The sequence below is a fragment of the Neomonachus schauinslandi genome, chromosome 14, assembly GCF_002201575.2.
Source record: "Neomonachus schauinslandi chromosome 14, ASM220157v2, whole genome shotgun sequence".
Lineage (NCBI taxonomy): Eukaryota > Metazoa > Chordata > Mammalia > Carnivora > Phocidae > Neomonachus > Neomonachus schauinslandi.
Window position 1 is genome coordinate 17,175,928 of NC_058416.1, and position 20,292 is coordinate 17,196,219.

Sequence of the window (20,292 nt, forward strand, 5' to 3'; positions counted from 1 at the left end):
CAGATCTGTTTTGTTTTGTTTAAAGATTTATTCATGGGGCGCCTGGGTTGCTCAGTTGGTTAAGCATCTGCCTTCAGCTCAGGTCATGATCCCAGGGGTCCTGGGACTTAGTCCCACATTGGGCTCCCTGCTCAGCAGGGACCCAGCTTCTCCCTCTCCCTCTGTCCCTTCCCCCGCTCATTCTCTCTCTCAAATAAACAGAATCTTAAAAAAAAAAAAAAAAGATTCATTCATTCATTCATTCATTCATTTGAGAGAGAGAGTGTGGGGGGAGAGAGAATCTCAAGTGGAATCCCCACTGAATGCAGAGCCCAACTTGGGGCTCCAGCTCATGACCCTGAGATCACGGCCTAAGTTGAAATCAAGAGTTGGATGCTTGACTGACTGAGCCCAGGCACCCTCTGATTTTTTTTTTAACTGCTTCTTATTCTATGGTGTGGAACATTTTATACAAAATTATTTAAATCTAGATTTAGATGAATCTTGAGGTTAATTCAGTTCTTGGTTTAAGTTTTAGATCCAATCAATATTACTAATTTTATTTAATGACTGTATCCACCTATAAGTGAATATGGTTAATTTGAATAGTGGAAATGGGATTTGTTTTGTTAAATCAAAATGCATACAATATTTAAGTGTATGTACTTTACATAATTAACAGTTCCCATATCATAACGTAGAATAACGACTAGCATTTTCTTAAGTTAAAATGTCATTCTGAAAAGAAAGAAAGGCACAATAAGGCTGAGAATATTCATTCCTTTAGACCTTCAGGATAAATTCTCCAGCACATATATAAACAATTAACAGAGATAAGCCTTATAAATCAAGCTTACTCATTTCTGTTTGGGTTATGGCCCTACAATAGATTACATTAAAGGTTACAGGCACCAGTTTAATTCCTGTTATCACTATTCAATGGCAGGAACTGTCCTGGTATCTCTTTGTCCTTGGCCTGGGCCAGGCAGGTGCTTATGGAAGGGCTCTGTGGAAGGCAGGCAGACTGACCAGGAAGGAGTTTATTCAACTCAACATTTGATGGGAAAGAGAAGAATTATTCATTCTGATAACTACACCACCACGAAATTCTTCAACAATGTTTCACATCAAGAAACAATCTGTTGAAACTTGCTGATCATGATCAAGGAAATTCCTAGGCAAACCCAGCAAGCACATCACTGGTGGTCACTTCTCCCTTCCGTCTTCCGAACAAACCCCTTCCGCTGATCCACTGAGACCAATCCTGGTCATCTTTCTAGATCTGGTTCTGATCTTCCTCTCCGTGACATCACCCTTGTGCACCATGACCCACAGCGTCCCACCCCGTGAGTAAGCAGCCTGTCACCCACCTGCACAAGGCTTCTGCCGGTGTGCCTCACCTCCACTGTCCTGTCACCTGGAAAGCTTCTACGACAACAGGCTTCCCAACCTTCCGCATTTCTAACATCAAGAAGTACACATGTGGTATCATGAAACAATAATCATTTCACACCTGTGAGATAAAAAGTATGTTCTCTGTAACTGCAAAAATAATGCTCAGTTTCCTCATTTTAAAATGAAAGGAACTGGCTGAAAGGATTCCTCAGAGAACTCACAGCTCTGTAAATTTATGCATATAGAATTAAAAAGGACTCCTGTGGGGCGCCTGGGTGGCTCAGTCATTAAGCGTCATCTGCCTTTGGCTTAGGTCATGATCCTATGGTTCTGGGATTTCTGGGATGGAGCCCCGCACGGGGCTCAGCTGGGAGCCTGCTTCTCTCCCCCCCAACCCCCCCGCCGCCACTCCCCCTGCCTGTGATCTCTAATAAATAAATAAAATCTTTAAAAAAATAAATATAAATAAAAAGGACTCCTGTATACATTAGCTAGAGAACAATGCCATATTACAAAATTCAGGAACATCTCTTGCTAATATAATTTCAACTGAGGATGCAGGCAGGCCCTCAGGTACACTGTGTTTATATAAAACTATTTTTACTGCTTTGTCCTTTAGTATAGTAACTGGGCACCCTAATAATACACACTAATTAGAGTAAGCACGAGGTAGAATAATGTACCAGGATTTTTTTTTTTTTAAACATGGTTTCTATTACGGTAAGATCAACATTGTATCCAAAGTTTAGAGTTTTATTACAATTTAGTATCTTTTTCAACTGGAAAACACAAATCAGTACATACATACTGAACTGATCCTAAAATGGAGGCATTATATTCATGAGCATAATACAGAAGAGCCACAGAGTTATGCTGTTAGTGTACAGTGGTTAACTGGGCCGAACTCCTCAGGAAAGTTAAAGAGAGCTGTTGGTCACGCAATAAACTTCTAGCCGGAAGCTCTCTGCTTTGAAGAAGTGCTAGGCTTCTTGGCTGGAGCTTAATATACACATTTCAGTATTTCTGCTCCAACTCAACTTTTCTATTCAACTCAAAAAATCTGGATCAAAGCAACTCTTTCTCCCTCAAGAGTCAAATATCTAATTGTGTATTTTAAAAGAATATGAAAAAGAAATGGTCAAGAAGTACAATGGACTGTGAAGCTTTAAGAAGTCAAGGAAATAGATGAGTTATGATGTGTGGGTCATTAAATATATTTTAAAGGTCTATCAGTTCTGGACTGACCTAGAGAGAGTAAGAAAGAGAAACTGTGAATCTATCAAACTATCTGGATCACCAAATACTTAATATGCCTCATACCATCCCTACCCTGTCCTAGCTTCCCCCCTCCCCTGCAAGAGGTAAGCACCTTGAGGCAACACCACAGGTTGAAAGCAGACTCCTCAGAGTTATTATATGAGGCACGTAAAAGCCCCTTGACTCACTCCCATCTATAAAAATTAAGTCACAAGAGAAGTCTGTGTAAATTCCAGGGGCTCTGAAAGGCAGATTTGCTAGGGGAAATGCCGGTCTCTTCTCACTGGGGTCATTCCCTCTCTTTCTGCTTACCCAGTTAAGCAAAATATAGCACAATACTTAACACTAAAATAAACACAGAATGGTTTCAAAGAAGGCAGGCACTTAAAGGAACAGATACAAAGTATCTGAACACTAGGCTAGGGACCACAGCCAATCTGAAGAAAAGAGGGCCCCTTCCAACTCAATTTCTGATACTGTCATTTCATTTCAGGACCTCTCTCTTCACATTAAGTACTTTGTTCCAACGTGTCAGAATGGCCCATGGTTCTAAAATGATCAGGGTATAAAAAGCAGGCTTCTTGAAATTCAATCTCTTCCATCCTCCATACTGAAAGCTCAACTTCCTGTTACAATGTGGTGGTGCCTAGAGACCACCAAAGTGTCAACTCAGGACAGCATAAAACTGGCCAGGACATCAACCATTTCCTTCCAGGCCACCTGTTTCACTTGTTCTTTTATAGTCCTCTGTATTCCAGTTCGCCCAAATAAGCTGTGAGCAGAATAAACAAGGTTCAAAAAGGAACATCCATTGAGAACATTATTCACCCATAATGCCTAAGAAGTCAAGCTAAAAATCTTTCGATAACCTCCATTTGCCCAGAAAAAAACACAGACTTCCTGAAATACCTATTATAACTAATATTTTCAATACTCTATCCCTTTAGGCCCTTTTAACCTTTAAACTGGAGCTGGGTGTATATAGCAGGTAGATGGTCTTAGTGTTCTCTTTTGCAGGACATGGAATTATATTGTGCTGCCTGGTATGAATCAAGGGAAGTGGACGACCGAAGATAGGATACTAAACTTCTCATAATCACTAGACTGGACTAGGCTTCCCAAGCTTCTTTTGGCAAGTATAGTGGAAACTTAAGATAGTCTGGTATTCGTGCATTTAATCAATACTTTCGACACTGTGAATTTCCTGCTTTTTCCTCATTACTGCAAATGTCCTGGTAGTATCATTAAGAGCTGGGGGAAAAAAAAGTCAAAATATTTAAGGGCAGTAATCTAGCTCAGCAATAATATGAGCTTATTTTTATTAAAAATATGCCTCATTATCTCCAGTTATACAAATACATTAACATTCAGATTAGCCTCAATTAGTTTTAAACCATCAACTATACAGACACCCAACATTTATTAAATTTTAAGAGAATTCTTACATGGAGTCAATTTCCTCTGGTATTGTGAACTTTTATGTAGCAATAACAACTTTCTTATTAACATGTGTTACAAAATTATAGATTAATTTCAATGCCTAGGAACTCTGGCTCCAGGCTCGGCCAAGAGCAGCAGTTGCGGCATTTATGAAAACCCTCCAAAAGGCAGTATCTGATAAGGCACAAATACTACCCTCATTTGCCAATCACACAATGCGGAGATCTTGTACAGATTAACATGAGATTGCTGCTCAAAAGCCTCAACCTGTAAGAGGGAAACGTAAACGTAACCAATGGAAATGTTACAGCAAAATGATTTGGTAAAAATATAAGTTTCAAAGTTTCAAAATTCAATACAGCAAATACAATTAAAGATCCTTTTCTACAATCCATAGCTCACCAGTGAATTTGAGTCTTTTTAAGGACCGATCATCACAGGTGGTGTTTGGGATCTGTGATGCTGATTATCCAACAGCCAGACTTAGGACAGAGGAGATATCAAAGCTAGTTATTAAATACTTCCAGGTATGCCTTAAATCTATGCTATGCCTGATGCTGATCCAAAACTGATGTTCAGAGTTAACTTGATTACCTTCCTCAAAGAAACATTTGTATATTACAACTATTCGGTTAAGAAGGAAAAAACCCCAACACCAACACTAATCAGGTACTTCCACATATGTTCCCTCATTTAAACCTCACCAGAAACCTGGGAGAGCTGGAGATTTTTATCCTCATTTTTCACTTAAGAATAAGCTCAGAGAAGGCTTCTAACTCCCCTGAGACATGTCAGTAAATTGCCCAACTGCCTCTGCGGGTCTCCAAAACTGCCCCCCCCCCCCCCAGGCCCCGGCCCTGATAAGCTGCAAAGCACCAACTGGAGGTACCATCTTCAAAAATTTCAGCAAAAATGTCACATCACTGGAAGCATTTAACTGCTTTTTGGCTACACAGACTTTTAAAGATATTTTTTAAATTCCCATTATGCACACACAAAGTGATAGAATATGCTAGTTCCCACATCTAATGAAGCTACCATGTACCTTCATTGGAAATAGAAAAATAGCACTATTTCGCAGGATAGCAAGCAAGGCTGAGTGAGGCAATGCCTTCGCAATGGGATGTTAGTTACAGGGACCAAGTGAAATAAATGAAGGCATCCTTCAAATGGTGAAGTACTAGAGAGAGACTTTGTAAAAAAACAACTCCTATCCGTGTCAACCCTGAGCAATGCCGAATCAAAGCATCCATGGAAATAGCTGAAATTTTGTTACGTAGTATTGGAATATTCTCATACGATCGCATTAAGAGGTTGTTATTATATTCAAGGGAAAATAATGTTTAGAGAATCCAATCAGAAACCCAGTGAATGAAAGAAATAGTTTTCTTATTCATCACACGGCTGTTGGTGTGTTTTTTAAACAAAGGGGTGGTTTATACATATATTCAGAGAATTATTTTTTTAGGGTAAAAAAGTGACACCAGTTAGTACTAGTGTCAAGGTTTTTCTGTACAGTAAAATCATCGTCTCTAAAAGAGATTCAAATTAAAATCCCCTCCAAATAAAAAGAGTTTGGGTATTCTTTTGTTGTTTAGTAAAATAAATTTTTAATCCCAAGAGATGAGTATACTACTTCTGCAAAGTGGATGTCCACGGAGAAGACACAGGGAAAATGCAGAGAACCTAGGGTAACAGTAAAGGAGAAACACTCCCTTCCCTATTGGTATATGTAGTGGGTGGGAGACTACCTGTTTTTGCCCCCACGGGCCCTCCTCCCCCCCTGTTTACATTACAAACTTTGTCAGCAAGCAACTGAAGACAGCCCCAGAAACCTTCCAAGTATCCAGTGTAATGTTATATACACAGTGGACCTGAAACACCTCATGACATTAATGGGATCCGAAAACTCAGCTTGTAAAATGCAGAACCTAGCAGTGATTATCCCTGAGACTGTTTGGAAAGGGGGTACCGATGCTGGGAAATGGTGATCTAACTTCCTCAGAAAAACTCAAATACAGTGAAGCAGTCCATAACCAAACCAAATACCTCAAAAACTAAGAAAATAAGTCATTCACGAAATGACTGTTAATAACGCCACAAATGGAATTGCTCAGTCCTAAAGCCCTTTCTGAAATATCCTAACGGATGACAAGAACCAATTCTACTTTCCTGAATGGGTGGCCAGACCAGATGGAAAACCATCACCAAAGGGGGTTAATGCGTGGAAACGTATTTTTTCCCCCCAGGAATCTAGCTGGTTGACATTTTTTGAAGTCATGTTGCATTTGAGATTTATTCACGGCAGGATGTTTGGGAGGCAGCCTGAGACACAGAAAAATACTCAACAGGGTAACCTTGTAATAAGGTCTGAGGCAGAGAAGAGACTGTGCAATAGAAGCCCATGTGTAAAAGGAAGCCTGAGTGGTTTGCCCAGTCGAGAAACATTTCTGATGTCATTTAAAAACCAGGCTGCAACAAATTTTCATTAATTTTTCACGTGAACGAATAATGAAGTACTCTTCTGACTGAAGCAGCAGATATGTGAACCATCAAAAAAGCCTGGTGGCAGCCAGACTGTAGACGCCCCAGTGAATGTTTTCCCTCAAGATAAATAAGGCCAGGGCAGCTGCCGCCTAGACTTAACACCCCTGCCCATATGAAACACGTACAAAGTGTTGAATGGAGCAGACGGTTCTGTGATGTGACGAGTTTTGTTTTTGCCTCTTAAAGAAAAAAAGTTTTTGCTTTAAAAAAACCCCAGCTGCTTACCAACCATTTATGAATTTACGTCCATGAACAAAAATACCACAGGTGTATCAAAATTCACATAGGAGAACTACACCTATGAAATTCGCACCAGAGAACTTATTCTCAAGAAAGGCTCTTTATTCTAGACCTTAAATTTCCAAATTGGAAGATACTTGTTTCCTGCTCTCACAGTCCTTTCAATTGAGAATAGCCCTTGTATCTAAGTACGTACCAGTTTTAGTATATCCTGTTTGTTTCCTAATTACATTAGAAATTTCAAGCCAAATGAGATGTTAGTTATATAAACACATCTGTCTTCAACATCTAACTGCAAAATGACTTAAGTTTTTGGTAATATCACTGAGTAGTTACCAAAACTTTAGGAACGCATTTTGTTTATGAAACCTCAGCTGGTAGGCGGTCCAAGTTCAGCAAGAAATTGTCTTGCCCAATGAAGCCTGTAACTGTTGTGATGTACTTTCTTGGGGGTGAAGGTTAGAACTATTATAATATCAAAATTCTACTGAAATTTGTACTATTATATAAAAATGATATACCGGTTCAGATCAAGACAAAGCACTCAGACATTTTCTAAAAAAAAAAGGTTAGCGATAATAAAAGGATGCATGGAAAAGAAAGAAGAAGAAACATTTATAGAACACCAAGAAAGATACAATACTTGCATTGAGCATCGGATTACACCTTCAAAATGGTGCAAACCAATGATGGAGCAGTGTGATAAAGTTCACTTGAATAGCCAAAAACATTTCTCAACACACGGCAATAAAAGATGATACAATTCCACACTAATACTCAGTCATCCACTTTGAAAAGTCTCAAGGCACAACCAAAACCCAAACAAAAAGTTCCCTTAATGTTTCACGATCTATCCTCAAACCGGTCTTCAAATAAATCCAGGGGGAAAAAACCCATTTCAAAATGTAAGGCGCTCGGTATTTAGAGCCCTCAGTGGCTGGTAATTACTAGGTAAAAGAAAGTTAACAGATAAAACTTTTCATCCCACTATAAGCCATGAAAGCTGCAGACTCATCATTTGCTTGGTGAAATTAGCAGCTGTCTTTCTGTACTCCATTTCACCAAGAGGGAGAGAGCAAGAACACAGGAGAAATAAAAGCCAAAATCTGTCCTAGGGTGCCTGTTTCCACAGCCGGAGACAGGGCACTTACTCGTCTATATACAGCCTCCCAGTTAGATGTTCAAGTGGCCAGTGTTAAGTTGCATGACCTCCGCAATCTGACCATTAACAAGCAGTTTTGCCTAGCCCTGGTCCATAAGCCAATATGCTTCAAAAATACATTTCTTACTGCCCCACAAGGGTGACCACTCTTGTTCAGTATTACTTAATGGACAAAAACCCAAAGACAATAAATTATATAACAACAAGGGTCAATCCTCCACAGCAAAAGGGCCATTAGGAAGAACTGATCAAACTTGCCATGCACTTAATTGTTAAGAGACGAGACTCAAGTTTTGTGACATTCTCTCACCTTTACGAGAATTGGTTATTTTTAAATGAAACATCATCAAAGCAAGCAGCTCTTAAATGCATTTCTGAGATCAACATGTTGGGGCACCGGCAGATTAAGTCAAAGTAATGAATTTTTTAAAATTCTTTTATTCAGAAGGGGACAAGGAGGGAGAGCAGGGATCATCTGGATCTTCAAAACAGTTATTTGACTTTTAGGGTCTAAACACACAGTGTCTTCTTAAACACTAGTTTTATGGGACTCTACCAAATACTGGGCTACAAATCACGGTCCCAGAACTCAGCCAGACATTGTTACAATGGCCTGAAGCAGGGAAACTCCGAGAAAGGAGGAGGATGAAGTTTGTTTTAATTAGTCTGCAGAAGCAGCTTTCTGGGCTTGGCTCAGTCCCTTCAGACCCGGCGGTCACACGCAAACCGCACGCCAACTTACCGGGGCGCCAGCTACCGTAGTGGTACCAGGGCTGCTGGCGTTACTCTCCTCGGGATTCTGGGGGGCTTCTTCCGGCCCCCGAGTCACGAGAATTCTGAAGTGCTGCTGCCCCGCATTTTGATCTTGCCTGATCTTAAACGTGCAGCCCTGCCCCTGTGGCGTCCTTTCCACCGAGTTGGTCCTGTGGATTTCGGGAGCCCCCCTGCGGCCCCGAGGCGGCGTCTCCGGGTGGCCCCGGTCTTCCGTGGGGCTCCCGCGCTCTGCGCGGGGCTGCGTGGGGTACGAGGTGCTCCTCTCCAGCCGGATGCGGGGGTACCTCACCAGCCTGTCCCCCTTCGTGCCGGTGAAACCGAAGTTGAAGTCACCGCCTGGCCCCGGAGCGCCCGGTTGCGGCTGTTGCAACTGGAAGACGAAGCAGCGCTTCCCGGAGCTTCCAGAAGCATCCGGAACGTGCTGCAGGGACCAGCGCCTGGGCTCCGGCGCCGAAGGGCTGCTCTGGCCTTCGGCCCCGAAGGGCGTCAGCCTCACCTGGCGCACGTCGGCGCTGGAGGCGCGGTGCTGGATCCGCAGCCCCCCGCCACCCTCGGGGCCCCAGGCAGCCCTCAGCTCGGCCTCCTCGCGGCCGTCGCAGGCGGCAAGGCCGGGCGCTCGGCGGCCGCACGTGCCGTTGAGCTGCGGGCCCGGAGCCCGGGCCGCCCTCGGGGGCGAGCTTCCGGGGGTCTCGGGTTCCGGGGGCTCCGGGCCACCGGCCCGGGATGCCGAGCCTGCGTCGCCGTCTGGGCCCTCGGGCGGCGCACCCGCGTCGGGGGCCCCATCGGCCGCCTTGCGCTGCAGGGAGATCTGCACAGATGAGCTGCGGGTGGGGCGCGCGTCGAGCGGGCCCAGGAGCTGCGGGATGAACATGGACGTGCTGCGCTTCAGCGCGCCCACGGCCTCCTGCAGGCCACCGCGGTCCTCCGCGCCCTGCTGGGCGAAGGCGTGCGGGCCACTCCTCCGCGGCAGCGTGTGGAATGCCATGAAAAAGTCCTCTTCCCTCTCCTGGTCTAGGATCTCGGACTCAGGGGCTGTGTTGCTGCGCCCAGAGCCAAAATGAAACCGAAGCCGATGGGCCATGGTGCCCAGGGGGGCAGGGAGGGAGAGGGTGAGCGGCGACAACAAGCCCGGCACTGCCAGAAGTCAAAAACTGAAGACACAAACTCCAAGAAAAAGTGTCCCATCTGCCAAAGCGTTAGCACTGCGGCACCAGGAGCGACAGATAGCAGAAATAACCCAAGTGGCAAGCGGCATTCCAGGCATGATTGGGTAAGAGCAAAAAGCTCTCATCCGCACTGTGACAGAGGGTAGGATGGCCAGAACCACATGACCGCGGTCTCCCCCCTCCAAGGCCAGCTTGTGCACTTACTGGAGTTTTCCCCCCTCTTGCGCTCTCAGTGTTTTTTTTTTTTTTTTTTTTTTTTACACAGCAAGAGCCTGAAACAGCACCTTCCCAGCTGCTGCTTTTCCATCAGACAGGAGTGGCCCCAGCAGGGAGCTCTCACAGCTGACTAAGGCAGCAAACACAGTCCAAGCCATGCTGCTATAAATCTAGCCCGCATCAAATTCACGGGACAGTTCTTTCCGAACGAGGCAGGGCACTTGGACTCTCTAACCAATGCCGGAGAGCCGGCATTGAACACATGCGCACACACCGTATTTCCCCCGCCTCCCCTAGCAAACCAAAGAACGACAAGGAAAAATGCTCTGGCTGCAAGAAAACCCTTTCACAAGCATCCGATATTATGTTTCTCTGTTATTTATGATATCACCACACTACCACGACGGAATGCAAACTAATAAAAGGTACTATAAATATGATTCCACACCCCACAGAATGAGTGTCCCTTTAATGCTAAATAATTAGACCATGATCTACAAGTAACAAAATAGCTAAGTGCAGGGAGTTACAACTTACAACAGGGTCAGTGAGCTGTCTGCCTCCTACTACTATATTTTTTCATTTAAGGGGGGGGGGGGCTGGGGGGGGGGGTTGTGTGTGTGTGTGTGTGTGTGTGTGTCGCGATCTCACTCATAATACGACTATCAGACATGGAAGTCCCAGAGAAAAGGAGCCCAGCTGGAGAAAACATTCTGTTCTATAAGCCAGACAGGAGAAAAACCCATCACCACACCCACCCCCCAATCCCCACCAGAAAAGGAAGGAAAATTGATGAAGGGTGTGAATGTGGTTTTCGTAGTGAGTTAACTTAAATACCATACAGAAAGTAGGCTGCCCAGAGCTGTTTTCCAGGGAGAAGTCAGCAATATTATCACAAGCACGGAATCTCACCATTTTTGTGAAGGGCCAAAAAGGACCCGAGTAATAAAGGTCCATGTTCAAAAAACTGTCATCAGATTTGTAGTCAACTTGGATACAGTCTCTGTGTTTCAAGCTTACGGTTTTCCATGATCCAGAAACATCAGTGATTTAACACAGAAGCTTATTTAGGAGGGAGTAAAAAATGGGAGGGGAAAATACCAAAAGCTGCAGAGAGTGACAAAAAGTTTATTTTAAAATCCACAAAGGATGACTTTGTCAACAGCTCTAGAATTGAGGGTGTGGAGGATTAACCCCGTGTTTACATACGTGCAAACCGGTTTTCCAAAGGCATGTGTTTTAAATGCCAAAACTGATCTCCATGAGAGAAATGGAAGCTAGTTTGTTGAGATGCTCAAACCGCCAAGTACCACGGTAGTCATGTATGGTCTTAGCTGGAGGAAGAGCCAACAAAGCAACAAACACCACCACCAGTTTTCAGTGACTGGTTAAACAACAACAACAAAAGTCCGCAAACAGCCTGGGGCAAAGCTAGGTATTAGTATCATAAAACACAATGTTTCAGATAAAGTGTGTATTCACACGTGGTTTCTTAGAGCTCTGCATTCAAAGCCCTTTTGGGTTTGGAAGACTAGTTTGGGATCCATGGAGAGGTCATCTCAACAGCAGTCATATTTTAGTAATAGAAATGGAAACAAAAATTTTTTTTACAGCAAATTTCTCTTAGTAAAAAGAAAATAATGAATTATAACACATCTAACAAGAGGCATTTTTCCCTTAAATCTGACCCTCTCCACCTTGGAAACGTGTTGTTATACTCAATAAATGAGAGAACAAGGATTAGTTTGTATATGTATGTATATGTAGTCTGTATATGTATATGAGTCTTCAGGGACTGACTTCTACTCAACACTGCCTGATTCAGTATTTGCTGGATAGGAGATGGAGTGCTAAGAACTGCACCATCCTCAGAATCTCTCATTCAATTTAACAAGAAAATAACTTCATACACACATAAGTGATTTAGTTATTTGGTACTACTCATTATCACCCAAGGTATAAAACACTGAGTTCAACGTGAAGCCACCAAGACCCCGTATATTTTTACAGAAAAGGCTTCGGTACAGTAGGCCAGAATCTGTTGGCTTTCTAATTTGGAGAATAATACCAAGCCCAGGAGATTAACTACACTCCCGAGGTCTATAATAAGCATAAAAGGCCTGGCTATTCACCACCACTGGCCTGAGGACTTAAGAGAACAGCAGATTCCACTGGGTGCTGTGTTTAAATTATGTAAAGGCTCTAGACCTCCCTTGTCTCATGTGCAAGGACAGAGAGTTAAATGAGATGCATTATAAGACTCCTCCAAAACTATTATATTAAGTTTAAGCTACTCCAAAGACTTGGGAGTTTCAGCTGAAATCAGCAGCAAGAAGGGTTTATAAGAACACTCCTTTCTGTTTGTTTCCAGATTTTATTTAAATTCTAGTAAGTTAACAGATAGGGTAATATTAGTTTCAGGTGTAGAATTTAGTGATTCATCACTTACGTATAACGCCCAGTGCTCATTACATCAAGTGCCCTCCTTAATGCTCATCCGCCATCTAGACCCTCCCCCGCCCACCTCCCCTACAGCAACCCTCAGTTTGTTCTCTATCATTAAGAGTCTATTTTATGGTTTGCCTATTTTTTTTTTTTTCTTAATAAGAACACTCCTTTTAACCAAGAAATATACACAAGTTTCATGGAAAGTAAATCTGGATACAACTAACAACAGAAAACTTGAGAGTTTTAATACCACTTCTGAGAGTTCCTTAAAAGCTTACACAGAACATAATAATGTTCATATGCACAGCTGGAACACTTGGTTTGTGGGTACCTGATGAATACACTCTAGTTAGCTGATTCTGCCAAAATGCTTTAAAGCCAGATGTGATGCTGAAATTCCATTTTTAAAATGAAATCTTAGTTATATGTATTATATAGACAGATAGATATGTAACATGTCCACATCTTATCTATCAATGTATATATAAAATGTTTCTATGAGTTTTATGCCTCAGGCATATCTTTGGTTCTTTAAAGGTACTTTCCACAAACTTCCCTTGAGAAAGTACCATTTTTAAAATACAGCTTAATTTTGCCTGCTAAATATAGATTCACTTTTTGCTATATACCGTTAGTTTTTTGTTTTCCCAAAGAGAATCACCACAGATTCACGACCGAATGGGTGAAAGGACTGTATTCTGGCTTATATTAAGGTTTGTTTACATGAGTGATGGCCTCTTTAAAGGTTTGCTTGCCACTGCATACTCCCAACATAAGAGCAGAGGCGTATGGCTTGATATATCACTAGTGTGATTGTCACTACTATTGACTATGATGAAAACATACACATATACAAATAAAATTTCTGTCCTATCCATACAAATATATTTGTTAGAATCATAAACTAGTAATAGGCAAAAAAAATCTTGGGGGGGGCATATGTACTAGCAGAAGTACAACACAGATAACAGAGTTCTGAAAGATGCTGCTTTAAAATTCAGTTTTTAAAAAATGAAGCAAAAAATCAAGAACTGGGACCCACTTACCAATCTGTTTTCATCAAATACTTCAAACAGAAGTCTGTGATTAGACGGGTTTACCTATAAAGGGGACAAAAATAGTATTTTTAAAAATGGGCAGAAATAACTCGAAGGATAAGAGACACAGAATGAAATGCTTTATAATGCACCTAGATCATCTGTGTCATCTAATTAAACTGCTACTCTTCTAGAAATCCTGTGTCTACTAAATCACATTTTCTATTACTGATTTCTGGATTATTCTATGCTTAATATTTAGGCATATTAGAAGAATAAGATGCTCTTGGCTGCAAAGAAAATTTTAAATAGTTTTAGAGAGTTTCTGTATCTCCCCTACAAAAGGCATGGAGACCAAGGTGACATCTTCACAAAGGTCTGTGCCTGAGGAAATCTCTTAGGTCTATAATTATAATGAGAATAGCAGTGACAAAAATGAAGAGAATAGTAAAAGGAGCTATTGACTATTGTATACTTATTTTGGGGGCACTATCTCCTTATTAAATATCAAAAACACATGACCTCATCTAATCCTGACAGCAACCTATGGTGTATAACTGTCCTTCTAATTTTGCAAATGGGGAACTGAGACTCTGAGGGTTAAGTAACCTGCCCAGGAGCCCATAAGTATAAATATGTGGGGCAACCAGGAGGCCCCAACCAGGTCTGACCTGCTTGTCTCAGAGCCCACGCTTTGAAATTAGAGAGAACAAAGAAATCAAAGATGTCCCAACTTCCAGCAACTGTGGGGTCAGAGCTCCTGGGGCTTTCAGTGTCTTTTTGCTTCTTTCTCTTAACCAAAACCTCACCAAAATGGCAGGAATCATCATTCAGGCTCAATTATCATTTATTAAGTACCAACCATATGGGATACCTGGTAGTTAAGCTTTCTGATTTACATCATTGCATGAAAACAATCCCATCAAGTGAGGACTTCTCTCTCCTTCATGAGAGAGAAGGAACTCACAGCTAGTGTCTGTCTTCAGGTGGAGTTCTAAGGTCACAAAGGTGGTAAGTGGTAGAGCCAGAGATGGGATTCAGGTCTACTGCTTCACCATGGAAAGTGAAACAAAATAAAGTTTGACAGTACAGCACGGAGCGATTCACGGGCTTCTGGCCCCTTGGCCTGCCCTCCGCTTAGTGACAGAGCAAGCAGATGGACGGGGATCTAGCTAGGATCTGTCTGGAAGCTCTGTGAAGGTTGTGCTGACCAATGCATCCACACAGGCCCTGGAAGGAGCGGCACACAGTAGGCACTCAATTGAGATTTGTGGAATGAATAAAACAAAGCCCCCCCCCCCCCTTTTTTTAAAGCCAAGAAAAACAGAGTTTACAAACTGCTATAGCCAAGATCAGTTGACAAAATCTTGGATGCACTAAAATTTACATAAATGTGGCCCAGGTGTTAAACTGAAAGCAGTCTAGGTCATTTGGAGTTTTACAAGTGGAAAGCTGTATTTGAGACTTAACTAAGGGCCAACAACATCTATCTGCCCCCATTAGCTTTTCAGTCCTTCACGGAGTAATTTAAATGCATCTGATAGAGGCTATACATAGGATCCACCAAGTATTAAAATATCAATACCATATTTTAGCTCTGAACATAACAGAAAACAGATATTGTAGATAGTGACTGAAGTTAGGAGCACGTAAAATACTATTGTGTTTGAAAGGAAGAAATCAGGACCTAATGTAATGGGTCTAATGGTAGTATTGTTCTTTGGGAATCTACACTAATCTGAAGATCTCATCTGGAGCATTTCTGGAAGTAAAGAAGTTTTTAATATCACAGCTATAGAGGCAAAGTATATTGATTTTGAAGAGGGGGAAAAAGAAAACTTTCCAACAGATGAGCAGTTTAGTATTTCCCAAGTTTTCGTACAAAAAAATACAGCAACCACCACAAAAACTCCTTGAATAGTAATTAATCTCCCTTAATTCACACAATTGTCATTTCTACATATAGCTCTTCTAGGTGTTAAACATACAAGGTTGAGGAAATTTTACCCAATTCAGTGATATTTATAGTCCAGAAATAGTTTTATATTAACACTTGTACACACACACATGTTTCAATTACAAAACTCTCCCTTCCTAACTAGAACATGACTGGTAAGTTTTAGGCTTCTTTTTAATCATGTTGCCTCTGTTGCTTTATTTTACCTCTAAAATCATTCATAACCCGTGTCTCATAGAAATAATTAAGCTATTGTTTTAATTATATTTTACCGTATTTTTAAAGAAAAATTTGAGTAGAAAAGCTAAAATATGGTACTTGGGTAACTTTTCTTTTTGCTTCTCTAAAACACCCCCAAAATGAAACAAATCCAGATTTTGCTGCTACTAGGCAGTCTTTGAAACCTTAGGCCACACGAGGTGGCTACCCAGCCATTTCTCAAAAGAATTTCACATAAAAATTTAACAGCTTTTACTCAGTATGAATCTATTGTGCTATCAACCTAGTTATCAATAATAGTTATCAAAAAAATGAAAAACTTACTCTAAAATAAAATTCTTCATTCCACTTTGGGTTCAGCGTCTGGAAGAGAAATTATCTTGTAATATCTTTTACAGTCTTTGGAACATGAACAGTTACTAGTACAATGCAATCCACGTATTTGCTTCAACATTTTTTTTGTGATTAAAAATAATAGCTAAGAGATATTCAAAATGGCAATAAAAAGCATTTTAGTCAATTATTTGAAACTATTCTACAAACCAAACTAGAGAGGAAGGGATGTATTTATGAAACAGATAATTCATAGATAAGAAACCATAAACTGCATGCTATCAACCAGAAGGAATAATGTCAGGGACCTACAAAGAGCCATCATCATGAAAAATATGAAGATATTCTTCAAGAAATTCACATTCATAGGATTACTTCATCAAGAAGGAAATGAATTCATTTCTCTCGACCTGCCACAAATCTGTTTCGGAGAGTAAAGAAGCAGGTAGGGAAAGGCAAAAGTATTTGCTATTTACATAAATACTGAAATATGAAGAGTATTTTATAAAGAACAATAATGACGATCAGATTATAATTCATGAAAAAAAAAAAAAAAACCTGCCAGTTATAAATCCGAAGTGGATTTTTTCCCCCAAATAACCGGTGTTTAAAATCTTCACCTCCCTATCCTTCAATCCTTCTATCCATTCCTCTGTCCATCCACCCACCCATCTCCATACCAATCTAAATATCTATCTCACAAGGACATGGAACAGATACTTCTGTCCTCAGTACGGACAAAAGATGGGCTGCCAAGCATCCTCTGAAACTAAGATGAAACAGATACTGTGCAAGAATACATATATACACGTTAATGCATTTGGACATGCATAATACTCTTAAATAAATACACCCCTCAAAAATCCTATGTACAGACTGAAAAATCACCACCTCACCAAAGGCTACAGGTATTTAGGCTGAACCATATTTGCCTTTCTCAATCGAATTCCTTTAACATACTAGTCCACAAAGAAGCACAGATAGAACACAAATGCACCCCAAGAAACAACACACAGAGAATTCACACAACACTGAACTGGCATTTTAAAAAAATCAGCACTTTGCCCGCCCACAACTCAAGAGGGAATCCAATCTGAAAAGGATGGGGCTTCATACTTTTGCCTGTGAATGGAGCCGGGATACAATGAGTGAGAAGGAGGGAGAGAGAGAAGGAGGGAGAGAGAGAGGGGGGAGGAGAAGGGAGAGGTGCCAGGCGGGCAGCAGGAGGGGCAGGGCAGGACCGGGCCTGCCGGGGGCGGATGCAGTCCGGGACGCGGGCTGCCCAGAAAGGCACGGGGCAAGAGGCAAATGACAGGAGAGGGTCGAGCGCACCGACGTGAGCCCGCAGCGCGCACGAAGGACCAGGCGGCCGGCCACGAGGGAGGAGGAGGACAGCAGTTCCGAAAGCAAACCGAGCGAGCGCGCGCAGCACAGAAATACTAACCGGGAGGCTGCGAGCGAGGCAGAGCAGGCGCGCTGGGCGGGAGAGGAGGGAGAGGAGGGAGGCGGCGGCCCGCCCCGGGCAGGAAAAGTCTTGTCGGTACCCCCAGTCTCGGCTGGGGGGGTGGGGGTGGGGGCTGTGGTTCTCGGCTCCCTCCGCGTCCGGGCGCCCAGGTCTCCCCCCCGGTCCGCCTGCGCTGCAGGGCGCCGGCCCTCCCAGGCGGGGCCCCCAGCTCGCTGCCGGCTGAAGCAGGGACAGCGCCTGCCACCCGGAACAATGGCCTCCGTGCTTCGCCGGAGTCCTCCCCACTAATCAAAACACAGGCTCTTGTTTGCAAAACAGATTTTTAATGCCACTCACAAAGCCAGGTGGAGGACGGGCTACAATGGCTGCTCCTTACATAGAATGACCCGGTCTAGGAGCTCAGGTGTCTGCACAATGGCAAGAGAGTTAGCATTTTTTAAAGCCATCCTATTCCCCAGGAAATGCTTATCACACAAAGTATTGGACTATCTGCCCCCCAAAGGTGCCGGGAAAATAGTAGTAATTGATAAATAATACTGAAGCACAGATGAAAACAGTACTTTGGATAAAAAACCTACATCTTCAATAAATGCCCCAAATATGGAGTAAATACTTAGATTTACACACACACAAACGCATACACACATACAGGGAAACATGGTGATAGATGAATTAAAATATAGTTATGGAAACATCTTTAATGAAATCATGTAATGAAGATTTAGAAAACAGATACACATAAATGTATAATTTCATTAATATTTTCACTTGTTCTCATGTAACTAAGCAAAATATTTCGCTTCCTTTGGTAATATTTGTCTCAAGTTAAACCATTCCTTTTGTGTCTACCAACTGCACAAACCACTCCATTCCATTAAATGTATTTTAAATTATTTTAAATGCCTTCATGAAAAACAACAAGCCAACAAGAACAAATCCTTGTCTTACTGTATTCTTTGCAGGGAAAAAGAACTGCTAATTTTAAGAATACTTATTTTAAGAATATTGCTTTTACAATCATTTAACTAAAAGCCAGAATGGATATCCTGGGTTAATACTGAAAAGCTTGCTCTATGTTAAATTTATAGATTTAATACTGGGAGATGTTTAAAATTAAAATACTGCCAAACTTAAAATATAAACTTCTACAGCGCCAAAGTACTTAATTTAATTGGATTAAATTATGACTTACACGAAGTTTAATTAAGGATGGACACCTACCTTTTTAATTGTTTTTGTCTGTACCAAAGCGAGTTCTCTATTCTCATCCGCTACGTACAGTGAAAGTTTCACATACGGATCACTGTAAGAAAAGATTTCAGATTTAATGAGATTGTACTTTTCATTTAAAAAATACAAAAAGAAAGACAAAAACCTAAATGAAAATGCAAATATCAGTTAATGCCCCAGTTTATGTAAATTCCACAAACTAAGCAGTAACATTTTCAACATGCCTACTAAGGAAATATACAAGAAAAGTTTCCATCAACCAGAGTCAATGATACTTACTTAAAAGCAAAAATCTCTCTCAAATAAATCTTTTGGGAGGGGGGGGGGACCTGGGTGGCTCAGTCAGTTGAGCATCCAACTCTTCATTTTGCCTGAGGTCATGATCTTGGGGTCTTGGGACCAAGCTCCATCAGGCTCCCTTCTAGGTGGGGAGTCCGCTTGTCTCCCTCTCCCTCTGCCCCTCCCCCTGCTCACCCGTACTCTCTAATAAATCTCTAAAAAAAAATAAAAGCAAAAATATCATGAAACATACACTAACTTTATTTTATTTTTTAGTGGGGAGGGGCAGAGGGAGAGGGAGAGAGAGAGAATCTCAAGCAGGTTCCATGCCCAGCACAGAGCCCAACAGGGGGCTTTCTCATAACCTGAGTTCATGACCTGAGCCGAAATCAAGAGTCGGACACTCAACTGAGCTACCCAGGTGCCCCTACACTAACTTTAAAAATAGCTAATTCAAAAGAACTAATCTGCCATATTTCTTTTCCTAAACACAGATTCTGAAAAGATTAGGCATACAAAATTTTTATCAGACTAGCAAAATCTAGCCAAAAAATTTAGTTTGCATCTTATTTATATTCTGATTTCCACTATATAGGTAAAAATGATTGTTCCTTTAATGAAGGTAAAACAGGCATTGTTCATCTAAACCAACACTTACCACTTTACAGATTAAAACAAAAAATCAAAACCCAAAGAACTAAAGTGCAGGAAATCAAGAGAGATTTGTACAATGCTACAGATTTCAGTAAAGGCTAGATTAACTGAACACTTTTAGCAAGAAATATATTAAAAGGACTACTCATTGCAGACTTTCTACTAATCTAATTAAGTCAACTCACATATTCTAGTCTTACTAAGCCTGGGATACCTCAAGTCTAGTCAAACTATCACTCTTCAAGGGTTTAAAATCCAGGTTCTTCTGTTTCACACTGGAAATCCTGAAAATCATAGACAGGGCTCTCATGTATTCAACTCCCAAATTTTCACTCATCTAATTACCTATAACTGAGGATTTATTTCTATCCAATTTGAAAATTATCCTTTAGTGGCTATGCCATGACTTATTAACCCTTATTCTGCAACTTTAGGGTATTTCCAAAGATTACAAAGAGCACTGTAAAATGCTTTAGATTGATTTTTATTTAATA

General features: G+C 41.5%; 1 protein-coding gene across 1 annotated transcript in view; it reads right to left on the reverse strand.

Annotated features, from left to right (window-relative positions):
* The window catches only part of NEDD4L (NEDD4 like E3 ubiquitin protein ligase), a 333,752-nt gene that overhangs the window by 124,346 nt on the left and 189,114 nt on the right, over window positions 1-20,292 (reverse strand). The window contains exons 3-5 of the mRNA XM_021686142.1: window positions 18,857-18,938; window positions 16,162-16,200; window positions 13,671-13,724 (exon numbers count right to left, since the gene is read on the reverse strand). Of these exons, the coding sequence (XP_021541817.1) occupies window positions 13,671-13,724; window positions 16,162-16,200; window positions 18,857-18,938 (175 nt within the window). The remainder of the gene's footprint in view (window positions 1-13,670; window positions 13,725-16,161; window positions 16,201-18,856; window positions 18,939-20,292) is intronic.